General features: G+C 37.0%; 1 protein-coding gene across 2 annotated transcripts in view; it reads right to left on the minus strand.

The window, feature by feature from the left end:
* The window catches only part of RBKS (ribokinase), a 66,127-nt gene that overhangs the window by 31,510 nt on the left and 19,925 nt on the right, over positions 1–14,692 (minus strand). For both annotated transcript variants that reach the window (XM_042827749.1, XM_042827759.1), the window contains 3 exons: positions 11,198–11,261; positions 8,404–8,466; positions 1,748–1,912 (listed from right to left, as the gene is read on the minus strand). In XM_042827749.1, the coding sequence (XP_042683683.1) occupies positions 1,748–1,912; positions 8,404–8,466; positions 11,198–11,261 (292 nt within the window). The remainder of the gene's footprint in view (positions 1–1,747; positions 1,913–8,403; positions 8,467–11,197; positions 11,262–14,692) is intronic.

Below are 14,692 nucleotides of genomic sequence, written 5' to 3' on the forward strand. Positions count from 1 at the left end.
GCATGCCTGTTGTGTGTATCAGGTTTGGATTTTCTGACATGGGCTGGTATCCTTCCATAAGGAAGTGACAAAAAAATAAAGCAACTTTACTAGAACTATGTGCAGACTTAGAAGAAGACAAAATAAGTCATTGATATTGGTCCATGAACCAATTATATTCCATTAGCCACTAGATTAACAATGTTATCAATTTTCATAAAAATTTAAAACTAGAACATAGCAAGTTCTGTTGCCCCCTCCTTATGCAGATTGTAAGCATCCCAGGTGCTAGTTACTCAGTTAAGTGAAGTTTAGATTTTTTTTTTTTAATTTGCATTTCAAATAGAAGCCAAAAAAAAATTCTTCTGTGTGCACAGAGTATAGTTCGTACAGTTTAGGACGATTACCGATATTACTACCAAAGAAAATCTCTCTCGGGCTTGCATGTAACATAGCCACTTGAATCAGCACAAAATATGTGAAAAGGATGCATGAAGTTCTCCTACATCTGAAGAAGAACTTCTCCAAAAGAGTGCTCAGGTGCTGGAGTGCCCAGGGAGGTGGTGGAGTCACTTCTGGTGGTGTTCAGGAAATGTTTAGATGTTGTACTAAGGGACATAGCTTAATGGAAAATATTGGTGATAGGTGGATGGTTGGACTGGTTGGTCTTGGAGGTCTTTTCCAACCTTGGTGATTCTATGGTTCTGACTCTATGATGCATGAACAACAGAAATGACAACAGCTGCACAGCAGTGCTCAGTGCTGCAGGGGGACTGAGGAGCAAAGAAGCCCAAGGTGCTATGATCTACTGGAGCAAGTCTGGACCCAGCTGCAGGGATCCAGTTAGTTCTGATCCCAGTTCCTTCTGCGACCAGCTGCACAGCTGACCATTTGAGCTGATCCCTCATAGTCTATCCACAGTCTTGATAAATGAGAACAACATAAGTTTAATACCATATAGATGTTTCACTTGCATAATTATTTACTTAGCGTTGTACAAATACTGTGGTAATTGTGCTTGAGTAACTGAAGGAATTACAGACACTTAAAGAACAAAAGCATCATGTTGGTAGTGAAACCCCATCTTGTTCAAGCAAAATGCCAGCTTTTATCCAGGTATATTCTACACTGAAGGAACAAGGGCCTACGTTTAAAAGTACAGCACAGTAACAATTACTAATAATTTCACAGACCATAGACCATGACTGTCTATCCAACGGCAGCATGCCAACTCACACTCTAAGAATCTTTGTTAAAAAGAAAAAGCTCTTTTTTAAAAATTTTAAAATTAGGGATATTAACTTCCATGCAGAAAACCACAGTCATACTTACTGCTTTGCTACAAGAACAAGGGCATAAGTCTGTTTTTGAGGTTATTTCATTCACTTTGTTGTGTGCAGAACTCAACTGACTTGCATTCTTTATGCTTGTTCTGCACTGGGCACAAGACCAGAGTCAGGCCCATAGTTCCTGACCTAATGACATTACAGTGTCTTTAGTCACAGCATGAAAATCAGAGAGAAAGCAGTACCAGCCATATATGGGATTAGAAGGGTAGAGACTGATTTGCCATTCAAGTTAAACGTAGCAAAATTTAAAAACTGAATTTGGTTTTCACTAGCATAGCGTGAATTTGTTGGTCATTGTTTCAGTTCTAAATAATACTGGTATGACAGAAAGACCACATGATCTTCACTTTGAAAGCACAATAAAGAGTAGTTTTCATGCAACAGGAGCGAAGGACACAGAAAGGCTTATGCTAAATTACCTCCACTAGCACGTGCCATTTTCAGCGCTTCAAGAGAAACAGCAGGGGTTATTTCTAGCTGGCAGACAACCACTTTGGCTTTACAGATGATATCAGAAGCTCTCTTCAGGTCTTCAGAATTTAAAAGCAGATTGGCTCCTGGAACTATGACAATAACATTCTGTCCTAAAGAGAAGATATAATATTTTTTGCCTTAACTTTTTGCAATAAAGTATGTAAAACAGTCCTTTGCTTTTCTACAATACCTTTTAGATGATGATTTCAGTTTTCTTTCAAAAAACCCCAGAAACAATTTAATACTTGTGGCATTTTCAAATATCCAATTATATCAGAAGATAATCAAAACAATTGAAGGATTAACAAATACAATACAATGCAACAAATGCAGTATATATTTCTTCAGGAAAGTCATGAATGAACTTTCCCCACTCTTATTTCAGTGTTTCTAATGAACCGTAAAGAAGCACTATACTAGTCACTGTGAAGATATGGAACATACACCAAGACTGATACGTGTCTTTTCCTAAAGTACTGCAATAGTGTTTGAAGACAAAAGCATCATGATCAATCTTCCCGTGAGCAGGTAACAGGATATTTCACAAAGCAATGAAAATTATGTGTGTCCAAATTATGTGTTTCAGAAATGCAGACTTTCTCTATTTGTGAAGCTTCAAGTTAGAGCCCCTAAACAATATGAAAGCCAGAATCAGCATGTTACAAAAAAACCAGAGATAATGCTTGTGGCTGAAGAAACCCTTACCAGAAGTAAGTAAGAAAAGTGGATAACAGACTTTTCTGAACTTGAAGCTGGCTGGTTGAATGCTCTAAGCAAAGCTTTACACACACAAGCCCAGCAGTATCTCAAAGCACTCTAAGATCCTTTTCAGTCTTGTCTTTGTTTTACAGTTAGGTGAAGAGGTTCATTTACGTAGGTTCCAAATAGGTTTTTGTTTTTCTCCAGACCTGCAAGTTGCCCTCTTTCATTGCAGTTTCTTTGTTTCTTTTTTAATCTCTGTTACAACACCTAGAGACCTTCAGGCATGGGTGCCTTCAAATTAAAATTTATTATTAATCACTCAGGTATTAAATTCAATAAGTCAGTTGTTCCTTGATTTACAGGCTCAGCCCGCCCCCGCCGAAGGTTCCTTTAAGGACTGCCAATCATTAAAGGATACCAATTCTGTGATGAACTGAATTACTCTGTAAATAAATATTTATGTTTTTAAGTACATTATTTTTCTTGAATAAGACTTCAAAGTCCTTTGAATAAGAAACGTGCAAAGCTTGTCTCCCTAAATGTGCTCTGAAAAGAAAGCAGGACAATGGAAAGAATAATATAATGATCTCAGAGGGAGGGGCCCAAGCTTTCCAAAGCAATTCTGCTGTCAATGGTTTGGTACAGAACAGCTGCATTTGAAAAGCAAAACCTCAGCATTTAAAGCCAACGCCCTGCTTTTCAACAGACAATGATGGGCATCTCCGATTAAAAAAACAGAAAGAAAAAAATCTTCTGCAACAAGCAAATGCTATCAAAGATATCTGAAACCTGCAAAGGAGACTTTCAAAGGCAAAAAGCAACTATTCTGCCAAGCATATATGCTGAAAGTTTATGTAATAAAGCAGTAAATAGAATAAACCACAACGAATTGGTAGAACAAAATATATTTCATTTCTGCCTTGACTCCATGCTACATAGAATCTGAGACTCTATCTACATGTCTTGCTGCATTATCTTGCTAAACTATTTAGCTGTACTGACATGTATATTATTATTAGTCTTTAGAGCTAATGGCCCAAGGCGATAAGGAAGGCTGTTTGCTTAAACTTATATGTGCAAATTCAAGATAGACCATGCTGCATTGGATTACATTCAGAAGCTTTTCTTTATAACAACAAAAGGCCAGAGACTTAAAGTCTGCTTTAAAGCAAGCAAACCATACCTGCCAGAGAAATAAAGTACCTACTGCGCTGTAACAGACTTGACTGGCTTAAACTCAAGCTGTAAATAAAAAGCCACATTCTGTTCTTAGCTATGCATACCACACTGACTGTGAATGACAACAGTCACCAGAAATTTATACCAGTGTGCATGAAAGCAGAATCTCGACCTGTGTATTAACAACTAATACCAGAATTCTGTATTACCAGCACCCATCTTGTTGGAAGCAACTATTTCTTGCCAGGGAAATCAGATGGGAAATCAGCACCAGGGACAACAGAGTTAAAGACAGATGGTAAACAGGGGACGGATTCATCTTGTCCAACATTAACAAATTTCAAGTTTTCCAAAACATTCTACATTCTAGAGAATTCTAAGAAAACTAATTTCTAAGGATTAGTTTTCTAGGTTCCTTCAACAAGAAGGTAAGTATTTTCAGATGTTATTCAGTCTTCTGTTTCTTAGATAGCCTTTCGAGGTGAACATAAACTATCTGAAAAATGTCTGTGTTCAACTGTAGATGAAGCTTTAAAACATTCACATAACTTAGAAACAACTCCAGTGAGGTGAAAATGTTGCCCATACTAAGAATGACAAAAAGATATTCACTGTGTTAAAGCTAATTCTAAAATATTAGTGCATAAACTAAAAGTTCATAGTTTTTTTGTAGGGAGCATCTATAGAATTGTAAGTTTTGCAGATGTCAGCTAAAATAAAGGCCACATTCACAGCTCTTGAAAACTAGAATAGCTAAATAAAGCTGATAAACTTACGGAAGCTTACACCAGATGGGGATTGAGTCCAATCAATACTTTAAACAGCACATGTATGTATATGTAAATACTGTTCTTGGCTGGCCTTCTAACCCTGCTGCTGTTCCTTCTTAGAAGGCTAGATAACTCCAACTATATTTTTCTTCCAAGTATCCTTTTATACATGACACCAGATGAGAACTCTCAGTGGAAAGCAGTAAACACCACAGTGCAATAATCCTCACTTTACTGTTAATACAGGATGAAGAGGCTAAAAGTCATCAGTAGTAGAACTTAGAACTCATTCAAGATCTCAAAGAATACAGTTTAAACAATAGGTACAGAACTTCTGAATATTAGTTAATTGGGAAAAAAGAACATGTTTGTGACCAGAAAATAACGTTACAAGGAAAATATTTGCTGCTAAATCACACAATTCATGACTACAAGGGCATGTTTTGGGTGTGTCATAGTACAATAATTTCTGTGGAGTGACTTGGTAGAAGCACTGAACAGTTTTCTACATAGAACATTCAAGTTTATGATGAATGTCAATATATAGAAATTCTATAAAAATTCAGTGACATTTATTTACAATCCTGAAGGTTCAAAACAAAATTTTCTCTTTGGAAAGTACAATTCAATCAAGTTGGCATATGTATTCTAAGTTTGCTGTGTTTATTGAGACCAATTGAAATGTATATTTTGAATGTTTTTATACAACCAGTGCTTCAGTACTGAAAGTACATTTACTTACAAATATTGCATATTCACTGTTGATGAATGATTAATATTCTCATCAAGTCAGTGTAAAGCCTATCTCAAGTGAGGGTTATCTCACAGTATTCTCTATAGGTGAATTTAGCTTCAGCTTGCAATAATCAAGAGCACTTAAATCATGACCTGCCAATCTCTGTTGTCCCCTCAAGTGAATATTTGCCATGAATATGAAAGTTGTCAGATTGGTTCAAGCTACTGGTCCAGTCAGAGCAGCTTAATGGCAGCATCAAGCCAGTACCAGATATGGACAAAGCTGCAATAAGCTTTAGACATAATTAAGTAAAAGAAATTATTCATAAAGAGTTTTTTTCCTTCTCTGCATGTATACATAAAGGTCCAGTACATCTCATAATTTTATGCAGTTCTTACGACTCAGTAAAACACCATTAGCAGAAGGTGTGGTTAAGTGATAGCTAGTGGAAAGAAAGCAAGCTGAAAGAAGAAGCTGCAGTTCAGTGGTACAACGCACCTCAAAGAAAACATGTTAAGAAAACTGGCTTGAGGTACCAATTTTTCTCCTTGAGAGTAGAAGTACAGATTAGAAGTACACAGAGTCCCAGAGTTGAAGATTGTGTTTGATCAAAACCTATCTGAAAAGGAAGTCATATAAAAGAAAGAACTTGACAGGAACACCAGGTTCCAGAAAAAAAGTGCTGTACAGATTTTTGAGACCAGCCCAGAGTGAATCTTTTACAGCATCTCTGGGTTGTACATTATCCAACACTACCATAAACTTGTTAAACATCTCCCCGCCATTTTGAAATAAAGCAGGATTTAACCTTTCTTTCACTGAAATGACACTGTATTGTCTCCAAATATAATGCATTTTTGAGAATATAAAATGCACTTGATAATTTTCCATTTTTTAATTATTTTGGCAATTAAAATAATGGTTGAGTTACATCTGTGTAACTCAGCAAAAATCTTCCCAGAAATTCAGCAGCAGTGCTGGACAGACAGACACAAGTAATACAAGGGAATCTCTGCTTCAGAACCTCCTCTGATTCTGGTTTCACTGGTTTTCTTTTCCTCCATCATAGTATGCTCTCTCTATTTGAGAATCTCTCCCACTTCCTCCTGTGATATTACACTGTTGATTGCAGTTGGCATTTTCTGTAAGTGTCACTACTTGTAAATAACTGGTAAGATGCAGGTGAGGCACACAAAAATATAGCAATTAAAACATCATGATTTAAAGCAGTATCTATGTTTTCTATTTGCTTCTCATTATCTTAACACAAACCAAGGCCCCCTGTCCCCCCTACACACCACCAAATGCTTCCCTTTTACATATAATTTGAGCTTGCAGAAACTGTTTCACATGGGTCTGCACTGACTGCTGTGATGTCTCAGCTACGCCAGCTCAACTACTGTGGTAAAGCATGCATGTGTAGACAAGCCCTTTAAAAAGTGCGGTAAAACCTGTTTAGGTCAAATCAGCCAGGTTTCTACAAGAAAAGAAGTGTCTCTTGCAACAGCAAGCACATAAGTACTGCTATTTTATTACAATTTACTCAATTCAGGCGCCAGATGGTTTTAGACAGAAGCAACAACCAGAACCATTACCAATTCTGTGCATCTGTTTGCTTTACAGCACAGTTTTGACCAGGTTTGTAACTAGATTTTAAATTAAATCTGAGGCCAGTGGTAACTTAATTTAGGATTTTTTGTAGTTTCTGAAAGAAACAAACTACATCACATTATGCATTATTCTGTTCACTGTGAGAACCACAAGACTATCAGAGATCATTCACACTAACACTTAAGGTTAACCATGTGACACTGAACAATCAGTTTCCCTTTCCTAATGCTTGTACAGGTTTTAAATCCACAAGGTGCTTTTGTTTCTTATCCTTCAGAAATTAATTTCTACTTTTTCCAATCTCAGCCATGGTTACCTTAGCTGGCCATACATATTTAAGAAATACTTAGATTGCTTCTCATGCAGTCATTCTGGATAACAGACCTAGAGCCAGTTATGCACAAAGCTGTGAGGCCTGGGAATATGCCCTACTGGATTCTCACTGTCTCACCCATTTACAGTGCTTGCAGTAGTGACTGCATGCAGCAAAAGAAAGAATGCTTAAGATCTGTGACAATTTACCTGCTAATCCAAATCAAGAGAAGGCAGGTATCCAGTTTATTCAGTGTGTTAGAGCTACCTTATTCTTGAATTAGAGCTGTCATGCATTTGATTAATCTTTCTTAGGCAAAATTAAACTCACATCTCCAACGAGTTTGCTTAATTTTCCTGAATGTTCCTGTGTAGACTTGCCTTTAGTCCCCATTCCTTCCCAGGTTTGCTCCTGGAGCAAATAGCCATGTTTCCTTCACCCTCTTGAGCTGTAGCCCAGTGTACCATCAAGCTACATAGGAACTTGTTAAGTTGATGTGTCAGCTAAGCTGCGGTACCTGTTCAAGTGAAGGCTATTAGTGCACCAAAAGTGAATTAATTCAGTCACACTAAATCTGTTATGTTTGCATAAACATTATTTATCCTGTGCTCTAAAGTTTTATCTAGACTCAAGTGCTTTTCCTAAGAGTTCTCAGTCACGGTTTGCTTGAAGAAAAAATAAAAAGAAAGTTTTCAGAAGATAGTTTAGCAGACTTGAAGAGGAGTATGAAAACCCAACCCTTCTCTCCTTCTTCCCCTGCAACATGAGAGCAAAGGAAAACTAACGCGGGGAAAAACAGATTTGCTATTTAATCGTGTGTTCAACACTGCAGATGCAGCCTGGGATCAAGAATTGCAGTAATATTACAAGAATAGCGTAAATATTTCTACTAATACTAAGGACAATTATATTTTCTGATTCAGAGCATAATGATTCATTCAGTGTACTCAGGAGGCAAACTTCTCTCACGGCAGAAGTGCTAAGCAAGTCATAGAGGAGAAGGAAAGCTTTAACCTCATTCTGATGCACTTTCTCCTGTGAACAATGTGAAACTGGATAGATCAGCTGGCTGGTTGAATTATGGCCATCGCATTGCAAGTATAGGAGTCTGATTCTGATGCTGTTAGACATCTCATTCTACAAATTTGCAATAATGTATGAATAAGACCATGAAAAAGATGAAAGATGTAAAAAACAAATTCCACAGTTAAAAATGACAAGTCAAAGATGGTATTTTTTGAGGCAGTAGAGACATAATGAAGAAGACAACTCTGAGTAGAAATAATGTACCTTCACTGTTGACAATTATTGAAGCAGTTCCAGTAACAGCATCTGCAGTCTGACCTACAAATGCTAAGAAAGGGAAAAGTTACAGCATGCATTAGTTCAATACATCACTTTCAACCAATAGCATGTGATTCAGTTTAATTGAATTAAATCTAAAACGAACTCATAACCTCCAGCAATTTAAAAATGCTAATTACTCTTTCATGTGCAACAATGCCAGAGAAGCTAACAAAAACAAAAAGTGTTAATTTACACCCACAAAACAGAAATGTGAGTCCAACATTCTTTAATTTGGCTACATCCCGGCTTTAAAGAAAGCATGTTATTTATACAGCTTTCTCAGGCACTCTCTACTCCTACATGGAAGTATTTATTTTATCCAGTGGAACAATAGTCAAGGCTGGAGAAACCAAAGATATTAAAATAACACAGCATTTAATTCCCCATACATTTGCATTTTCAAGAGAAACATTAACACATAGTATGAAGGCAGCGTGAGGCTATACCTTTCCTCTTGGCATTATTATTCGGATATCTAGAAGTTAAGCTGGCAGCACTGTCTGTTATAAAGATTGTTCAATATTTACTACTGTAAGAGCAGGTTTTCAGACGTCAGATAATTTGTCAAATATTAACCAGTGAGCCGAAAGTTTCCACGATAATGGATTGTGTTAGGTAAAACCCAACACCTAACACCTGGTGTGGATGCCCCATTCCTGGAGGTGTTCAAGGCCAGGTTGGATGGGGCTCTGGGCAGCCCAGTCTACTATTAAATAATGAGGTTGGTGGCCTTGCCTCCTTGGTGGCAGGGGGTTGGAGATTCAGGATCCTTAAGGTCTCTTCCAACCCTGCTCATTTTGTGATTCTGAGATTCTGTGAACACTATAGTAAAACACCTGTCAAAGAAGTTCATTTTCTTTCCCTAAAAAGTGTATGCAAGAAAAATACACTATTGTATTTGAGGTAAATTCTGGTGACCTTTTGTTTAAGAAGCTCCATTGTTTTAACATTTTAGAACATGGACCTGAGGCTGCTCAAGGGCTGGATTCTTTCTCAAGCAGTGCTCTTTCTGGAAAATTTAAATACCTGTTCAAATTTGAACAAGGCTGAAAAAAAACCCATAACATCATGCTTATGCAGATCTGCTAAAGTACTGGAATTACTTGCCTTGAGGGTTCCCCTATCTAGCTCAGTTACATGGGTCAGAGCAGAACTTTTCTTGCAATTATAGTTTCTTTTACCATGAGCTAGGTTTGCACATTAGAATTAAAAAGCAAAGACCTTGTGTCTTCTGTGCTCCTTGTGCAGAAAGTATGCTGCATGAGGAAGCAGTTAACTGGTCAGTTCAAATGCAGAAGAGCTAGCATTGGAGGGAGAGAGCCACACATCAGTAAAGATCTAAATGGTCTGAGCAGTACTGGTAGCTGGTTGGTTGTGCAGACAGAAAGAGTGGGCAAGTTAGGAAACAGACTGAAACTGAAAAGAAAAGGGGTAAGGTGGTATATTAAGAAGTAGAAGAGCGTTAAAAAAAAAAGTCATATGACAAGGATCTAAGATACGAAGTGGACAGAAGCAGAGTTACAGCAAGGGTCCAGTAGCCATTATCCTTACGTATATAATTACAGGGATGGGCTAGATGTGGATTAAACTGGGATGAAAAGCAAGTCATGGGACTGACATACGATAGTCCTGTGTGAAAACGTCTGTGTACACTGAATCATCCTTGCCTCCAAATCTTGGAATGCAAGCTGGGATCCAAGACTCAATCATTTAAATCAGAAAAGATGTAAGGTTGGCTGTGGAATATACATTTTGATTAAGTGCTATGCATTATAATAGGGTATTTTTACTTGATCAAAGACTTTATTCATAGGGTAGGCTTGCTTTGGATAGATTTATAACTAACAGACATTGGTTTTATGGTATCTTTGCCTGGTTACTTGTGTAAGTTGGAAGATAAGCAAAGAATAAACTTCTGTATATATTTGTGAAATATTTAGATGCTACACTGATAAGCATAATAAAGGAGCCCACAAAATACTAATAATTCTCCCTTTAAAGTGAGACTTGAATAATGCAATAAATGAAACTTGATGCTGCATATTAAACAGAATAAACAGAATACTGAATTGCCACTTAGTGACTTTATCTGTCCACTCTGTCCACACTGAAAGAGACAAGGGGCTTTAAACAAACTGTGATCATGTAGTTAAGCAGCACACAGTAATACATTTACACAAGAGAGAGAATTAAAGTTTCAAAGGTGCAAAGATAATAGTATATTGTGAATGCTTAACTCTCCCTTTTACTGAAAGTCTTTCACTGTTGCTTTTTGTGTACAGATGTATTAATAAACAGCGGCCCACTTTAAAGAGCTGAAATGAAATGCACTGAGTTGACAAATGCATTTCTATTTTTTTTCCTTCTCTCCCAACATGAAATAGAGAAAGGATAACCAAACTGGATTTTTCAGTTTCTCATCAGGCATTATCGCTATCAATGCCAGCCTAAACATATGCATAACAGTAAGTTATCTTCAAGTGACTTTTACTGATGCAATCATCTGAGACTTAGAGGTAATAACATTACATTTTATTTTTAGTGGTACAGCTGACATCAGAAGTCCACCCATAATCATTCATTCCTCCCATTTGTGTCAAAACAATTATTTGGCGTTCTGAATGGTAAGACATAGCCAATAAGGCAATTAAATTTGAAAAAAATACACACACACATTTGCTATTAATTTTTAAAGCTTAGAAATAATTCAAAAGGCTTCTTTAAAGTAAAAGTTTACCTGCAGAAACACCGTTCTTCTTCAAATTTGCAACATAATCATTGCCAAAGGAATCTTTCCCAACCTGTACAAAACAAAAAAAGATTGGTTATCACATAGGCAGCAGAATGCTCCAATGCAATTTGAATAGAATATTTTCTATTCTGCAGCACTTCGTCTTATTTTTGGAATAGCATCCTGCAGATCTGTCCTTCTCTATTACACCCCTCCTCTACCCATGTCTCTGTTTTCAAGTTTCATTCTCATACAACCACTGTGCTCCCTTGAAAATGATACTGTCTGGAAGTGTTCTGAATCTTGTAGTCCTGGACCATTAGTTGGTTTTTAATTGACAACATTAGTAGCAACTTCAGTGTTCTTCTTAAGTGCAGCTCATATTTGAATTTTCTACCTAGAGTTTTCTTGGTGGAAAAATATCAGTGATTATGATCTAGAAAGCGACTATAAACATGGCGTTTCTGATTTCTATAATTTCTCAGTACTGGATGAATTGTTTATGAATTCAACATGTTTGTTTTATCCAGCACCACCAGACACAGATGAGATGAGTTAGAGAATCAAGCTATACTTTGATGTTTTTCTAAAAGCAAGTTAAAAACCTTGTAATTTCAGTTGCACTAATCCTTTGAGATGAACAGATTTCTGCTTTCTGTTTAGTCAGAGTAATAAACATTTGTTTTGGTTACATTACACAAGCTGAAAAAAAGAAGATGAGGTATATGGAGGAAAAAATAGTCTAACTTAATGTCAAAAATAGTGTTTAGAATATAAAGCCAACATGGTTTTTAGTTGACCAATTTTAGCCTGTATGTCTTCAGCACTCACAGTTCATGCTCCTACTTCCAAGAGCAAGTTGTATATCTGAGCAGTATCAATGACTGACCAATGATATCAGAAGTATTGTTTCCAGAGAAAGAAAGTCATATTTCAGATAAGAAACCAAATGAATATCCTGGTCGTAGTTCATAGATGAAGAGTCCCTGACTAATGATCCATCTTCCCATAGAACAGCACTAATAGCTAAAGCTGTCTCTGAGTTACTACAAAGTACAAAGCAGCTGCCTCTGATGCCTGCTTAGAAATTTGTCTAAATAGATAAAAATATGAATTCTGTCTATTAATAAGCTCTGAGAAGGCTTGAGTACTAACAGTGATCAAATCCTACAAAAATCAAATCCTGCAATTTGGAATTCTAAAATTTGTAGAGTCACGGATGAGTGATTCTTCCCCTCACTTATTCTCTTGCATAACCATGTTTTGAAACATACTTTCATTTCTGACACCTTCTATAAGGGATTTTTATAAAGCATGATTAGAGTAGGTCCCAGTCTTTTACCAAAAGAGGACAGCAATGTAGATCAAAACAGTGTAATCAGATGAAATGCTTCTCTAGGAAAGGGGAAAAAAACAGTAACAATGAAAAGAACAAAACCAACATTTTCTTTAGTCACTGTGTTATTCATTGTTTGCATATTAGAATATTTCTGACTAGAATAATTCTGCATATTAGAATATCTCTGACTACTCCCAGTTTGCCAGACAGGCATGCATCTTCTGACTGCTTTTGCTGGATGACTGTGACCACCTGCAATTCAAGCATAAGTTGTGCTCACCTTTGTAGCCTAATGGCTGTACTATGGAAATGCATTCCACCTGATGGCATCATCTTTTCCCTCCCTATCTGCCACAGAGCTTCTACAACAAATCCCAGGATTTGCTCAGTTATTTCAGCAATGAAGTATTTCATAACTATTTCCCGAAAGCTCAACTGAAACCAACTTCCTTCAGCTCTGGGACCTACATAACTGAAAGGCAGGCACCCCTTATTGTTCAACTGTCACAACAACTGAGATCAGCCATGGCACTTTTGCTCACAGCAACAGATCTCAGAACTGGAGGGAAGCCCTTGGAGAAGTTCTTTTAACGTCTTTTTCCTCTGGAAACTTTTTTCCATGTTAGTTCATCAGCATCCAACCCTGTTAATCCCAATACGTTTGAAGGGCTTATCTTTCCATTCAGACTTTACCTCCGAGGAAGATAGAGTACTGGGAATCAGACTCATTTTAGATTAAAGGCATTCTTACTGACCATGTCAAATTATGTAACATTGTTTTCAACATTTTTTGTTTTTGCTCTAACGCTGCCAGACAGACGACTGGATAAACAGCAAACTAAATGTCTTACTCTGTTGACCACAGAACGTTATATGTGCTGAAGCAGCATTTCTTCTTTCTTGAGTTCTTAGCAATAGCAGTTAGACATGCATTATGGTCTCATGGTTTGCACATTAGCATGAGTGGAATTACATCAGTATTTTTCAACCTGGGTTCTCCTTGCTTACTATGTTTCTCATATGCAGCTAGGAGAGCTGGCTGGCATCATAATAGCTGAAAGAATCAAACTCATCTGTACCTGAAAATTAATTGCAACAAAAACGTATACTTCTCGACCATTTTTTTCTATTCTACATAAACATTTTTGGAGAGTGCTTACTCTCTCTGTTGCTTTGAGAATGGTTTTAAAGAAAAGTATGGTGTTAACAGAAAACACAAAAACAATTGGAGATAACCATCATAATCTGGTCTGTGTCTTTCATATATCTAAGTTCTTACAATTAAGTGAGCATTCAAGCACTTTCTCCTCAGTTGGGCTTACAGATCACCTAAAGAGATCACTACATAATGTGGTAGTCCAGCACTTTCTGAGTAAGAATGAAATGCAGCTGAGGATTAAGTAGAATTTAGTATATGCGTTATCAGGCTATGAAACAAATGTCCAGTGACAACCACCCCAAATTGTTTGTCAGAAGTAAAACAGGACTTTTTTCAGCACATACAATGTCTTTCAGATAAACCTTCTTCCATGTTCTTAATCTAGGCTGCTTTGCAGATTTTTTGGTAATGACTGCCATGATGGTGACTTTGGACCCTCTCAAGACTGCCGTGCATTTTCCAGTACTGCAAAGGTGTTCTTATATGAACACAAGCAATTCACTTATTCTCTTAGATCCTCTAGTTCCCTGATGGCAATCTTGTATGCTTCTCTGAACCATTGTCTTTCTTGTCTTTTCGAAGCTGCATCTGTTCCATCAATATGTTGTTTTACTGTACCAAGCAAACTGAAGAAGGCAGTTTAAAGATCAATGCTATGATAGATATTGATAACCCAGAGTAACAGCACTCAATTCCACTGATTCTTAGGCAGGAGGTGGAATAATGTTTGCATTTCCACTAGTCAAACTTGGTATTTGGATTTAAAATTAAAATCAACAGCATTCTGTGCTACATATATGAAAGAAAGAAAGAAAGGAAGAGAGAAAGGAAGAGAGAAAGGAAGAGAGAAAGGAAGAGAGAAAGAGAGAAAGAGAGAGAGAAAGAGAGAGAGAAAGAGAGAAAGAGAGAAAGAGAGAAAGAGAGAAAGAGAGAGAGAGAGAAAGAGAGAGAGAGAGAGAGAGAGAGAAAGGAAGAGAGAAAGGAAGAGAGAAAGAGAGAAAGA

This window comes from Centrocercus urophasianus, unplaced genomic scaffold (assembly GCF_019232065.1).
Source record: "Centrocercus urophasianus isolate 14NV4802_14NV808 unplaced genomic scaffold, USGS_Curo_1.0 seq_10, whole genome shotgun sequence".
Lineage (NCBI taxonomy): Eukaryota > Metazoa > Chordata > Aves > Galliformes > Phasianidae > Centrocercus > Centrocercus urophasianus.